Below are 15,039 nucleotides of genomic sequence, written 5' to 3' on the forward strand. Positions count from 1 at the left end.
AACTTTATAATTATTTCCTTTATTTTTATAATAGATTCTTCAAAATTAATTTCAAAAGTCCTTATCTACAGTCTTTCACAAATGTATGTATAGCCTAGAGAATTTTGGTAATACTTTTGTAATACATTTATATTGGGATTTGTAGCTGCCAGCCTTTTTTTTTTTTTTTTTGAGAAAGGGTCTCACTTCCATTGCCCAGGCTGGAGTGCAGTGGCATGATTGCGACTCACTGCAGCCTCGACTTTCCAGGCTCAGATGATTCTCCCACCTCAGTCTCCTGAGTAGCTGGGACTACAGGCGTGCACCACCACACTCAGCTAGTTTTTTTGGGTTTGTTCGTTTGTTTGTTTTGTTTTGTTTTGTTTTGTTTTTGTAGAGACAGAGTTTTGCCATGTTGCCCAGGCAGATCTCAAACTCCTGGGCTCAGGCAGTCTGCCTGCCTCGGCCTCCCAAATTACTGAGATGATAGGTGCGCACCACTGTGCCCGGCCCAAGATGTTTTTTCAGTCTATTCTTTTTGCTCCTCCTAGTAAATCCTTCGTAGCAACCAGCCTGCCATTGTTCAGTCACCAGAAGTTAATGATAGAAAACCAGAGATTTCCAGCTGTGCACGATGTAGAGAGAAACCTAAACTCTGTACATTTGCTAGTGGCACTGTGTTGCCGCAGTCACTGCAGCGCTCAGCATCACCAGAAGCCTGCCCAGTGCTGTAACATTCTTTAGATAGATTTTTGTTGTTGTTTTATTTTGTCTCCTTTTATAACTTTTCATTAGGTCATGCTATGATTTCATAGCTTATTTAGTCTCTAATATTTTCTTCTGCATGCTGTCTTTGGAGAGACTGCTCCAGAGTTCAAGCACAAATCCTAGGACAGATGTGTATTTTGACTGTCAAATTTTCATTGCAGGATGTGCAGAAGTACAGAAATGGCACCAAATTAAGCAAAGAAGATAAGAATTTTTGAATGACAAAGTTCTGGCAACTATAAAATAAAGTCTATTAAGAGTGCAAAGTGAGAGGTGGAATGACGCCAGGGCAGCTGCATTCATTATCTCTTGCTGGATAACAGACGACCACACGTTTAGCAGCTTGAAAACAACACACATTCATTCTCTCACCATGGCTGCGGGTCAGGGGCGCAGGCACAGCACAGCTGGGGCCATTGCTCAGTGTCCCACAAGGTTTGGTCCAGGTGTCAGCCAGGCTGCACTCTCCTTTAAGCTTGGGGCTTTTCTTCCAAGCGCAGGTTGTTGGTAGAATTCAGTTCCTGTGGCTGCAGGACTGAGACCCTCAGCTCCCTGCAGGCTGCCTGCCATTGCCTGGACAGATCACGCAATGTGGTGTTAATAATCACGAGAGAGAAGTATGGTCAACCTTGCCATATAATGTAACCTAACCTAGGGAGTGGTGCCCCATCTCCTTGACATATTCTGGAAGCAAGTGACAGATCTTGCCCATCCTCAAGGGTCGGGAGTATACCAGGGCAGGACTTTGTGGGGGTAAGGTATGTCCCTGGCGGTAACCACTACTTTGAATCCTCCTATTAAATGTAAAATATCTTCCAACTTGAACATATACTTTGCACTTTTTTCCTCTGAGCAAACAAAAACTTAATCCTCATTCAACAATGAAAGTTTTTCTGCCTGTAAAGATACTTGAAAATGTGTGATACAGACACCGAAGGCAGTTCCCAAACAGCCTAAAGAAGTTTAGTGCTGGCTGGGCGTGGCGGCTGATGCCTGTAATCCCACCACTTTGGAAGTCTGAGGCAGGTGGATCCCTTGAGTTCAGAAGCTCAACACCAGCCTGGGTAACAGTAAAACCTTGTCTCTACAAAAAGAACCAAAAAATTAGCTGGGCGTGGTGATGCCCACCTATGGTCACAGTTGCTTGGGAGGCTGAAGTGAGAGGATTGCTTGAGCCCAGGAGGTGGAGGTTGCAGTAAGCCCAGATCATGCCACTGCTCCCCAGCCTGGGCAACACAGCAAGACCCTGTCTCCAAAAAAAAAGAAAAGAAAAGAAAAAAGAGACCAGGCGTGGTGGCTCACGCCCATAATCCCAACACTTTGGGAGGCCAAGGCAGGCGGATCACGAGGTCAGGAGATCGACACCATCCTGGCCAACATGGTGAAACCCCGTCTCTACAAAAAATACAAACATTAGCCGGGTGCAGTGGCGGGCGCCTGTAGTCCCAGCTACTCGGGAGGCTGAGGCAGGAGAATCCCTTGAACCCAAGAGGCGGAGGTTGCAGTGAGCTGAGATCGTGCCACTGCACTCCAGCCTGGCGACAGAGCGAGACTCTGTCTCAAAAGAAAAAAGATGTTTAGTGTTGGTGACATCATTGACATTAGTTGTGGCCTTTCTGGGGCTGCCCAGCTGTTTGGAGTGAACAGCTCTTACTGATTTATGAATTCTGGTTTGTTCATGGACAACAGAGTTCTTTCCTTGCTTGTTCCCTTTGGGCTGGTTTGCTCTTGTGTCTAACCGGGTGGTGTCTAAGAAAACCAGACTGTCTTGGCTGTCTCACACAGAAGCCCCTGAACTGCCCATCCTCCCTCCCCAGATTTCTGCCTGCCTTCTGGGCACCAGAAGTCTTAGCCAGACGGATACAGCGGGTTCTGTGGTGAAACACAAATGACAGAGGTGCTCCCTGCCTTCTGTGTTCTGGTTTTCCACCAGGAGCCCTGGCCTCCTTGCAGAAACATCGAGGTGACATGTAGCATGACCGAGCTCGCTGGCGCCTCTTCATCGTGCTGCCACCGCCCTGCAGGAAGAGGGGCCATGCAGTCAGTCTTGCACCACTTTCAACGTTTACGAGGGAGAGGTACTGCGGTTCCTCATGTGGCCAGGACCGTGTGGTCACTCTTTGGGGGTGTTGACGTGGCCGCGGGTGTACTTGGTCACCTCTCCATGTGTCCAGAAAAGTGCTCAGTGTTGAATCCAGCCACGTCTGCCTGAGTGCACTTTGGGATTCCATTCCTGCCGCTTACGGGGCGCGCTGCAGATCCCTGCATGCACAGAGCTTGACTGAGCACGAAGTCAGCTGTTCGTTGCCGTGCTCTGTTGCCCCTGCTTCTGGCTGCGTTCATGTGGTTTTTGCTCAGTTCTTCCTTGGCCTTAGGAAATAGGCCAACTCTTGTTTTTTTGGAAAACATTTCACCTGGGCATGTTTTTATATCTATAATTATGGAATTTTTATGTAATCACATAATTACAAAATATAACACAATCAGATGTTAATTACCTTCATGTGTATAATAGCATGGATATTATTTTCTTTAATCATCTCAAAAAAAAGAGAAAAATACAAGCAGGGTTTCAAAACTCTCTTCTCTTTTTGAACAGAGGGTGGCTCCCACTTCATCAACACCTCATCGCCGCGAGGTGAGGCTAAGATGAGCATAACCAGTGATGAGGTGAACTTCCTGGTGTATCGGTATCTCCAGGAGTCAGGTAAGAGGCTTGGCTTTCTGTTGGGAGGAAATTTATCTTCAGCATCTTACAAGCAGGAAGGATCAACGCTTAATTCAAAACCAGGCTGTAGAAGAAGAAGAAGAGCTAAGAAGGTTCTTAGTGCTGAAGGGGAGAAGAGAAGGTTCTGGAGCCGTGCCATCCCCGGGTGGAAAGAGGCAATGTGTTCTTTCTTCCCTTGACACTTCTGTGGAGATGAATCAGGCGGGAATCAAGAGCGGTTGTGGTGAATGTGGAAAGGACGGAAGCAGTGCGGGGCTCTTGGCCTCCACCTCGGCAAGGGCATGCCTGAGCTGGGGTGTGTGTTTGAATCTCTTCAATTTTGCTCCAGAGATTTATTCAGCTCTCCAGCCTCTCCTACTCCCCACCCCCAAATGGGCTGCTAGGCCGTTTTCTAAAACTTAGGAATCGTCCTAGCATCTTCCAACATTTTTGATTACCACTGAGACATTACTTTATGGTTAGTAAGTAAACAGCCAATCACATGTATTCCTTGTTGACAGAACAGACCTTGAGCTGGGCAGTTGCCCTCCTCCGCCAGCAGAGAAGTCCGCCAGGAGGAAGCCACAGAGCCCAGGGCTTGGGTTCTGGCCTGGCTTTTAGCCTGGGTTCGTGGGATCCCTCCAATAAGTCGTTTAGTTTCTAGAGTGAAAGCTTATTTTTTACATTTTAAAACTTAGAAGATATGTAATTTAAGACTCACAAAACAACATTGGTGCAAAACGTCCTGATACCCACCTACCCATTCAACTTAAGAAACAAACCTCTCAGGTGCATTGGAAACCCTGCCCGTGTTTGCCTCCCCGCTTCCTCGATGATAATGACCCTGGTGGGCTTGCTGGTTGTTATCTCCACGTGTTTGCTACACATAGCCGTTTTCCTAAGCAACATACGGTGCAGGTGAATTCGTTTCCTAGGGCTGCTATAACAACGTACCCGCAAACTGGGGTGGCTTAAAAAGAAATATGTTGTCTCCTAGTTCCTAAGGACAGAAGTCCAACATGAAGGTGTAGGCAGGTCGGTTCCTTCTAAGGGGAAGTCGCTCCTGTGCCCCTGCCTGGCTCCTGGGGCCCTGCTGCAGTCTTTGGATTCCTTGGCTTGTGGGCACATCACCCTCGTCTCTGTGTTCTCATTTGTCCACATTTCCCTGTGGTAAAGACAGATTGCATTCAGAATTTACCCTCCTCCAAGACAACCTCGTTTTAGCTATTGTTTTTGAATACAGCAATAATTACATCTGCAGTGACCCTGTTTCTAAATAATGTCACATTCTGAGGTGCACTGTTGGTGAGCACTTCAACCTGTGAATTTGTGGAGGAGGGGGCACACTTCAGCTCGTAACAGTTGGTTTGGGATCTTTTTAAGCTTCGTGTTCTTGATACGAGATTGTATGTATTCTGGAACTTGATTATTTGAAAAGGAAAGCCCAGTTCCTAGGCCTCCTCCTTCCAGAGATGCATGCGTTCAATTTGAGGGAAAACCAGTCTACGATCCTCTAGGTGTGGGTTCTCTCACAGCTGGCCTGGTAGGGTAGGATGTAGGCATTGGAGCCACACAGAATGGCTTGAGCTCTGATCCTCAAACAAGTCTGAGTGAGGCCTGTTCATTAGAGCCTGGGTTTCCTTGACCAGGCAAATGTGGTCAAGTATGTCGGGCATGTAGCGCATTGTAAGTGCATGCCTTCCCCATCCAAGCCTGGGTCTCTGTCCCGTGCACTCCCAGCTAGTGTTATTCGTGGAAAGTACGCGTTCTTTCTGCATATATATCGGATGCCTGCGATTGGCTGTTGCCAGAACATAGTATAAGAAATTGGTATACAAAACAAAATATGTACTGCCTCACCCCTGGAAATGAGGGAAGTGATAACCGCTCTGCTAATACATCAACCTCAGTTCTTAGAGCAGCACAGGTGGTCTCCCGCCTCAGAGCTCAGAGCTTTCCAGAGGTGCCTGCAAATGGAAATCACATGTACCAAACCCTGCTTCCCCGTCGACTTGTGGCATGGAATTTGAGATTCTTTCCATTAGCAACACCTCTGCACAAGGACACGGTGAAGGCCGAAGAGACTCACAGCTCTTGTGTAAACAAGTCCCAGGCTGGAACTGTCGGGTACGAAGGACCACGTGCTCCGTAACCTGGAGACAGCCGTGCTGCTGGCTGGTCCCTAGGGCCACGGAGCGTGAGCTTTGCTGGCTTCTTGAAATAAACACAGAAACCCCCATCCCTCCCCAGAAAGGTCGGCTTCCTTATTCAGTATTTGTTTATGAAGCTTCTGTAACTAGGCGGCTGAGAGGGAGAATCAGAGCACAACAATGCATAGACCTTGGCAAATGTCAACTTTGTGTAACATCTGTGAGCTCCATTCCTGATTCATCAGTGTCACTAAAGTATAATAACACTTCTTAGGCAGAGTTGATATTGAAGAGAGAGACATTGCACTTTCTTCAGCTCACTGTGTGCATTGTGGAACTTTTTAGAGCACCCTACAAGGTTATATTCAAAGGAAGAAGGGAGCAAAGAAATACTTAATGTCGAAATGTTCATTCTGGGGTTTTCTGTTTGTCTCAAGTCCTAAAGTTTTGGTTAGGTCAATAGTCATTGAGCCCCCATCAAGAAAGCGTACCTTCTCAGCCTATCGCGCTCTCCCTTCTACCGGAAATGAAAAGGAAAACATTTCCCTGATCATGCTTCCTCCTCAAGCACCTGTACTCTCATTCCTGCCCCTCACCAAACTCATTAAAAACAAGTTCTGCATCTCAGAAGATGATTGATTCCTCAACTCCCTCCAGTCTGGCTTTCTCCACTAGAAGTTGTCAGTAAATTCTGGGTTCCCAGATCCAGTGATCTTACTGCAACTGGCTTTCCTCCTTCCCTGGTCATCCCTCCTTACCTGTGTGTGGCAGGAAGCGGGTGGGGGTGGGGGTGGGCAGTGAGGAAGGGAGTAGGTGTTTCCCTGCAGTGCAGCAGTACAGCTGCTTCGTGGAAGGTCTGCTCAGAACACTCAACCCCACCTTCCAGGTGCAGTGATGGACAGGTTTTTCAGAGTCACCAAGCATGTAGCCTGAGCCCTGCTTCTCTACCCTGGACCCAGCAGACCAGATGCTGTTCATCTCCTTCACCAGTGTCTCTCTTCCTCCCCTCTGCCAGTATCCGTGGTGTCAGTTAGGATGCATTAGGCTGCAAGGAAGGGAATCCTCAGTGGAGCACTGATGACCTCAGATAGCAGGGAAGCAGGGTGTTGAAGAAGAATCCAAGACACATCTCTTCAAACTCGGCAAAGAACCTCACAAACAGACGTGTTTTGTTCCTCTGCCCGCAACAGGCAGAAGTCAGGTCATCTGGCTTTTAGCAAACCACATATATTTCCCTACCTGTGTGGATTAGTGGATTTTCATTGTTGCCCTTGTTACTTGTCCAAAGCAAGGGCTTTGCCCATCAGAAGCACTCAATGGATGTTACCCACAGGTGACATCTCATAGCAGCAGACTCATGGCAGTCTGAAAGAGGACACTAGTTAAAGCAAGAATGTTAAGTAGTAGGGAACTTCTGCATTACCAAACTCTAGTGCCAAAATAGATTTGTTGGGTTTTGCATGAGTTCAGCAGTCTGGCTTTGACAGGTGATATGGTTTGGCTATGTCCCCACCCAAATCTCATCTTGAATTGTACCTCCCATAATTCCCACATGTCATGGGGAGGGACCCAGTGGGATGTAAATGAATCATGGGAGCAGGTTTTCCCATGCTGTTCTCGTGGTAAGTGAATAAGTCTCACGAGACCTGATGGTTTTATAAAGGGGAGTTCCCTTGCACACCTTCTCTTTCCTGCAGCCATGTAAGATGTGACTTTGCACCTCATTCACCTTCTGCCATGATGGTGAGGCCTCCCCAACCATGTGGAACTGTGAGTCCATTAAACCTCTTTCCTTTATAAATTACCCAGTCTCAGGTATGTCTGTGTTAGCAGCATGAGAACGGACTAATACAATGCGTGAGTCCATTGGCCTCTGTCTTACGGGATCCATTGCCCAGTCACTTGTGCTATCTGGGCAGTTTTTAAGAATCATGTGGTGACCATGTGCCTTTCCCATGAGCTCATGTTACCATCCCAGGAGAAGAGAAGCAAGGGAGCGAGCCCCTATAAATGTGCATAGCCTGCACCTGCTGTAGTGAGCAGCTCCCCCAAATGCTTGGGGAATCGTGAGTTGTTTGCCCCCACATATTTCTGAATACAGCAAGGGAAGTGGAAGTCCATTTTCCACTTAGTATGGAAAGAGAGAAAATTTGGCAAGTGAGTCCCTGTAAACATATTATTTCCTCTGGGACTTCATCCCAAAATCCAAACTATAAAGAAAACATGTTCTCCCAGACCCACATTTTTAGCATAAATTAAATAATTCACAGGAACTTGCAAAACGGTATGAGGAATACAGGGGAACAGAACCACAGATTCAAACTGAATTTAACTGAGAAAGAGCTACCTGCAAGATAATCGGGTGATAGATTCGGGGTAAAGGAAGGTACTATGAAAAATTTTGTTTTTTGAGACTCACTCACACCGAGGGTCTCACTCTATTGCCCCAGGCTGGAGTACAGTGGCACGATCACGGCTCACTTCAGGCTCTACCTCCCAAGCTCAAGTGATCCTCCCACCTCAGCCGCCCGAGCAGCTGGGACTACAGGCTTGTGCCACAAGAAATTATGCCCAGCTAGTTTCTTATTTTCTATTGTATTTTATTTGTAGAGACAGGGTCTCACTGTGTTGCCCAATCTGTTCTCAAATTCCTGGGTTCAATAGATCCTCCCACCCTGGCCTCATAAAGTGCTGGGATTACAGGCATGTGCCACCACATCACCTGGCCAAAAACATTTTTTAAAGGAGAAGATACTGTCTGAAGAGGAAAGAAGGAAGGAATGTAAAGAGCTGGCTTGAGCATAATGAACACACGGAACAGTTCTGTCATCCTCAAAATTGCCTTGTGTCCCCTTTGTACTCAGCTCCTCTTCCACCCCCACCCTGCCCCTGGCAACCACCACTGTTCTGTCCCTAGAGTTTTGCCCTTGCAAGAATGGCATAGAGATGGCATCATACATTGTGTAGTCCAGAGAGTGTGACGTCTTTCACTCAACCTCATGCGTTTGAGATTCATGCGTGCTGTTGTGTGCACCAGCCGTTCATTCTTGAATAGCTAAGTGGTATTCCATTTTGAATGCTGTTTCCACGATTTGTTTATGCATCCTCACATTTGCGTTCTTTCCAGGTTTTGGTGATTCCAACATAAAGCTACAAAAAACATTTTCACACAGATCTTTTGTGTGAACGTAGGTTTTCATTTCTCTTGGGTAAATATCTAGGAGTAGGGTTAATGGGTCTTGTGATAAATGTAGGTTTCACTTTATCAGAAACCAGTGCATTCTTTTCCATCTAAGGCAGAGGCAGGACACATCATAAACATGAGTGGTTTTATAGAGATGAGCTGAGTCACAGAGCTCCTTTGCCTGTTGCACAAGGCATATTGGAAAGTATGTAAAGGGATATTAGCCCTGGCATATATATCTGCAGGACGCTCATGGAGTGTGATTCTTCTTTGAGGATTTGCAGCTAGCCTTCTGGACTAATTTCATGAACCTGTCAGGGTCACAGTTTCCATGGGCAGACATGAATGTAACCCAGGTCGACTGAGTGACAGAGTGTCCTTGTTTGCATACCTTCCCCTCCTTAAGCGGTGCCGTTGGTCTAACCTTCTGCTTAAAAATAGAAAACTCTATACAGCCTCATCAGTCCTCCGGTGGATACACCCAGGCATCTGGGCATGGCAAAGGCCGGGCTTCCAGATAGCAGGATTCCGCAGGCTGGGCCCTATGGCAGCCGCGAAAGCTCTCTGTGCATTTGGCCACATACCTCATGGTATCAAAGTCATGAAAAACCCAGGGAAGTATTTCCCTACCTGAAGCTTTGTGACTGACACCCACCCACCGCCAGGAACAGGCAGATGAGTAATAAAAACCATGTGATGATGGTGGTGGCGACAGTACTGAAGAAAAAGCAACACAAGTAGAAATAGAATTTCACTAACGTTGTGTCCAACACAAGGACGTTACCAAGTTCTGTGTCCATGACGGCAGTAATTTTAAACACTGTCGCTACTAAAAGGAGCTTGTCGCCATAATAAATGGTAAAAATTCACTTCTCACACACGCTGAATTCCCAGAGTGAGGAACTTCTGGCTTAGCTGTGAAGATTTAAAGACCCTAGAGGATGATTGAAAACTCCTTATTCAGTGGAACTTATGTTCTGATTTGCCCTGATTTGTAGCTGAGAGGCCAATTTTTTATACATATTTCTTGCCTCCATTAATGTCACCAAACATGGGTTATTCAGACTCAGAGTATCACTAGTTATCAAAAGTGAGCGTCTACACTCTGGGCACTCTGTTTTCCTAAAGAGCCCATTTCTGCACACACAACTACCTGGGTAGAAGTAGGCATGCTGCTTTTGTTTACATAATGTGTCTATGGCTCTGTGTTATGTGTCATCCTTGCTCATAAGGAGGATAGTGCTATGGTCCCAACGTTTCTGTCTCCCCAATTCCTCTGTTGAAATCCTAACCCCCAAGGGGATGGTATTAGGGGCTGGGACCTTAAGGAGGTGATGAAGTCATGGGGAGAGCTCCTTTGCCCCTTCCACCATGTGGGAACACAGTGAGAAGGCGCCGTCTGTGAACCAGGAAGCGGGTTCTCACCAGGCAACTCAGTCTGCCACGTGTTGATCATGGACTCGAGCCTCCAGAACTGTGAGACACAAATGTTGTTTATAAGCCACCTACTCTATGTATTTTGGTAAAGCAACATGAACAGCGTAAGATAATAGTGAAATAGTACATCCACATGCCCAGACTTTCAGGGTTGTGAATATATCTTAGTGACATTTGTCATTCATTTTGTGAAGCTTCCATGCCAAGAAAATCATTAATAAGAAAGATTTCTACCCAGTGTGGTGGCCCACGCCTGTAATCCCAGTACTTTGGGAGGTTGAGGTGGGCAGATTGCTTTGAGCCCAGGAGTTCAAGACCAGCCTGGGCAATAAATATAAAAATTAGCCAGGTGTGGTGGTTCATGTCTGTAGTCCCAGCTACTCAAGAGGCTGAGGCAGGAGGATTACCTGAGCCTGGGAGGTCAAGGCTGTGGTGAACCATGATTGTGCTATTACACTCCAAACTGGGTGACAGAGTGAGACCTTGTCTGAAAAAAAAAAGAAAGAGTCTTGCTGGGTGACACACTTTACCTGCAGTGCTTCTCTCTGGTGGCGATGCCATTCAGGTGAGTTAGCGTAAGAGGAGTGCATGCAAGAGTGAGACCTCAGCGGCCTCCTCTTTCCACAACAAACCCAAGCACAGATAAAAGGCTGTGCTGAGCACCCAACACACAGCAAGGTTATACTATCCAAAAAGAGTACCTGGCAGATGACCCAGCAAGTTCACAGCGGGTAAGCTGGTGTGGATCTTGGTTAGAGTGAGGTGGGGCGCAGGGGAAGATTTCCTGTTCTTCAACACTTTCTACAGAAACATGAGACTGAGGGTGAAGTGGTCCCCTCTGAAAAAGCACCAGGTATCTTGTGGGGGCCTGATGCTGAGGGATGGGTTGAACTCATGCCCTGTAGAAGAGAACACTGTTCAAAGCCAACCAGTCTGGATTCAAGAGGGGTCTTGGGAGCTTCAGTCTGTCCGTGGAAGAAGCACTTCCCTGAGGCTTTCCTGTGTTCCAGTGCCCTTCGTATCCTAGGCCTCTGAGCAGGGTGCTGTCAGTTGAGTGGGTGGTTCCCCTCACCTCCTGCCGGCCTGGCATTTCATCATCCTCGAGTTTCTGCCAGAGTGGAGGCCGGGCTGTGTGCTGGGCTGATTCCTGCTGTTGTATCGGTGAGCTGCTATTGTGAGGATGGTGGCTTGAGAGAGCTGAACAGAAAGACATGCCCCCTCCTTTCCAAGACTGACCTCACACTTTAGAGGGAGCAGTACAGGGTCCTTTAGAAAACCTCAGCGGAAGCAACCCAGATGTCCATTGACAGAGGAAATTCCATCAACAAAACGTGCCCATCCATACGGTGGAATATCATGACTCAGCTTTGAAGAGGAAGGAAATTCCGACACAGGCTCCAACACGGATGGCACTCGAAGACATTATGCCAAGTGAAATCAGCCAGTCACAAAAGGCAAATACTGTAGGATTCCACTTAGAAGGGATACTTCGAGGAGTCTAATCCAAAAAGACAGGCAATGGGAGGGTGGTTACTGGGGGATGGGGAGAAGCGGGCGATGTGGAGTTGCTATTTAATGGGTACAGTTTCCATTTTGCAAAATAAAATTCTGGGGATGGTTGATGGTGATGGTTACACAGTAGTGTGAATGCCCCTAATGCCACTGAACTGTGCACTTAAAAATGGTTAAGATGGAGGCCAAGGTGGGAGGATCACTGGAGGCCAGGAATTCAAGACAAGCTTGAACAACATAGGAAGACCCTGTCTCAACAACAACAACAAAAATTCAAAAATTAGCCGGACATGGCTCACACCTGTAGTCCCAGCTACTCAGAAGGCTGAGGTGGGGGGATCACTTGAGCCTGGTAGGTGAAGGCTGCAGTGAGTTATGATCACACCATTGCATTCCAGCCTGGACTAAAGAGTGAGACCCTATCTCCTGCTCTTTTTTTTTTTTTTTTTTTTTGAGACGGAGTCTTGTCTGTTGCCCAGACTGGAGTGCAGTGGCGCGATTTCGGCTCACTGCAAGCTCCACCTCCTGGGTTCACGCCATTCTCCTGCCTCAGTCTCCCGAGTAGCTGGGACTGCAGGCACCTGCCACCACGCCTGGCTAATTTTTTGTATTTTTAGTAGAGGCGGGGTTTCACAGTGTTAGCCAGGATGGTCTCGATCTCCTAACCTCGTGATCTGCCTGCCTTGGCCTCCCAAAGTGCTGGGATTACAGGCGTGAGCCACCGTGCCCAGCCGACCCTATCTCTTAAAAAAATTTTTTTAAAATGGTTAGCACGATAAATTTTATGTTATATATATTTTACCATGATTTTAGGGGGAGGCCATGGTATTATAGGTGAGAAGTTCCATGTGTAGATTGTTTTCAGAGTTTGTAAAATTAGTCTCAAAGGGAAGAGAGAACCACCTGTATTCACAGTAACAATATTATTAATATTACATGATAAGGGCTTTTTCATAGTCCTGTATCAGTGTTTGGGACAAATCCCTGGCACATCTAGTATCATTTGTAAGCTACATTGGTGTCTGACAAAATCTGGTTATTTAAAAAATTAAACAGAAAATAGTGGCTTATTTATAATAACAATATTCTGGACACATGGCCAGTGTCCCTCAGTGGGCGTAGTTGAAGCAGACTGTGGCAAGTCTGTGCCACAGAGCACCGCTCAGCTGTGAAAAGGAAGGAGTTGTGGGTAGGCGCAGCAAGCTGGAGGAACCCCCAGGGAAATGCGCTGAGTAGAACAGGCCACGTCAGAAGATTGCAGACTGGGCCAGGTGCGGTGGCTCATGCCTGTAATCCCAGCACTTCAGGAGACCTAGGTAGGCAGATCACTTGAGATCAGGAGTTCAAGACCAGCCTGGCCAACATGGTGAAACCCCATCTCTACTAAAAATATAAAAAAATTAGCCAGGCGTGGTGGCACATGCCAGTAATCCTAGCTACTCTGAAGGCTGAGGCAGGAGAAACGCCAGAACCCAGGAGGTGGAGGTTGCTGTGAGCCGAAATTGCACAACTGCACTCCAGCCTGGGCTACAGAGCGACACTCTGTCTCAAAAAAAAAAAAAAAAAAAAAGGAAGAAGAAGATTGCAGACTATATGGTTCCATTTGTAGGACATGCTTAAAGTGCTGAAAATATACAGGTGGACACCAGATCAGTGGCTGCCACAGATCTGGAGTAGGGATGGGAAGCAGTGCTTACAAAGGATGGTTATAGGAGAGTTCTTTTGTGTTGATGGAAGAGTTCGGTACCTTGACCAGAGACGCAGTTCCACAGCTCTACACGTAGGATCAAACTGCATAGATTATACATACACAGCCAGTGGGTACAGTGCAGAAAGGATGACGATAGTTTGTGTTCCAGTGAGCACTTCCATACTGCCTCCTACTTGGTGGTGTTGATCCTCTTTGACAGTAGTGTAAGATGCCAAGATGGGAGGAGACAGGATGAAAAGTGCACAGCAGTTCACTAGTTTTGCAATTTCCCCTGATTCCATAGTAATTGCAGAATTATTTAATTGTAAAAAAGACTGTACCAAAAGTGTAATTCAGCGTTTCTATTGTCTGCAAAGCTTTGTGTGTGTGATAGACGGTGGTCCATAATGCAAAGGCAGCCAAGACATTTTTATTGTATTTCACAGGTCGTTAGCTGTATTGCAGGCCTAAGGCTAGGTGGGAGTGCTGTCTTGTGTAATGGATTCAAGTGGCAGCCCTATTAACTGAGAAATGGATGGCCACACAGACACTATGGGGCCATTGAAAACAGAAGAATCAGCTGGAAGCAAACAGAAGTTGTCATATGGACATTGCTTGAATGTTTGCAGATTGGGGACTGTCATCTCTGGGTGGGCTGCATTTTTACTGGGGGAAAAAGTCGGTGCATGGCTTCTCCCCTGCTCACTTACCAGTGAGTCTTAGAATGATTCTAAAATATCCACTTACAACCTTCAGTGTGGAGGATTCTGTTGGATTTATGTGTTCAGCCTGAGAGAAGTGGGCAGATTTGAGGGTCTTCTGAAGATGCTGTGAATGGCCACAACACATAATGCATTAACTCAAGATTTTCAGCCCATTCATTGAGATCAGGGTTTCTTGGCCTTGGCACTATTGACAATGGGGGCTAGATCATTCTACATGTTGGGGGGACTGTCCTGAACGCTATAGGATGTTCAGCAGCATCCCTAGCATCTGCCCACTCTCTGTTACAATGGGGAGAGAGTGGGCAGACATTTGTCAAATGTCCCCTGGTGGGTAAAATCAGCGCCAGTTAAGAACCACTGATTCATATCCTTTAGTTGTAGGATTTTTTTTTTCCTTCCAACTAGTTTTTCTTGGGAAATGGAGTTTTAATGGCATTCTGATTTTTTGCCCTTCATCTTATGTTCTCCTTGGGCTGCATTTTGATTCCCTCACCTGCAGAACTCAAATAGACTTCCACGGCAAGCAAAATGCAGTCCTTGTTATTATTTTGCAGGTATTTTTTCCCTTGAGGAAGGAGAAAGTCTGCCAGAAGCATTCTCTGGCAGATAATAAAATAATTGAGAGCAGCAGACTTTCCATTTGATTTTTCTTTTTTGGCTTGGCTCCTGGTGAGTGAGTAAGTTAACTAGGAAAAGGGTGTTACTGAAACTGCCTTTGCAAATATTGTAACAGAAGAAATTATGACAGTGAGAGAAATCTGACATGGCTGACTCCATCTTGTCTCTAGCCTCACAGGCTAGCTGTCTTTGCTCATTCCTGTTAAAATCAACTTAATTAAAAACTGATATCCTAGATAGATAGATAGATAGATAGATAGATAGATAGA

General features: G+C 46.5%; 1 protein-coding gene across 17 annotated transcripts in view; it reads left to right on the forward strand.

The window, feature by feature from the left end:
• Positions 1-15,039, forward strand: part of TBL1X (transducin beta like 1 X-linked) — a 257,751-nt gene that overhangs the window by 186,518 nt on the left and 56,194 nt on the right. For 9 of the 17 annotated variants that reach the window (XM_045383223.3, XM_065537840.2, XM_065537841.2 and 6 more), the window contains 2 exons: positions 2,681-2,825; positions 3,347-3,454. The exons of 1 other annotated variant lie outside the window; for it this stretch is intronic. In XM_045383223.3, the coding sequence (XP_045239158.1) occupies positions 2,723-2,825; positions 3,347-3,454 (211 nt within the window). In that variant the 5' untranslated portion in view covers positions 2,681-2,722. The remainder of the gene's footprint in view (positions 1-2,680; positions 2,826-3,346; positions 3,455-15,039) is intronic. 7 more of the 17 variants (XM_045383228.3, XM_074029344.1, XM_065537845.2 and 4 more) reach the window with 1 other exon arrangement.

This window comes from Macaca fascicularis, chromosome X (assembly GCF_037993035.2).
Source record: "Macaca fascicularis isolate 582-1 chromosome X, T2T-MFA8v1.1".
Classification (NCBI taxonomy): domain Eukaryota; kingdom Metazoa; phylum Chordata; class Mammalia; order Primates; family Cercopithecidae; genus Macaca; species Macaca fascicularis.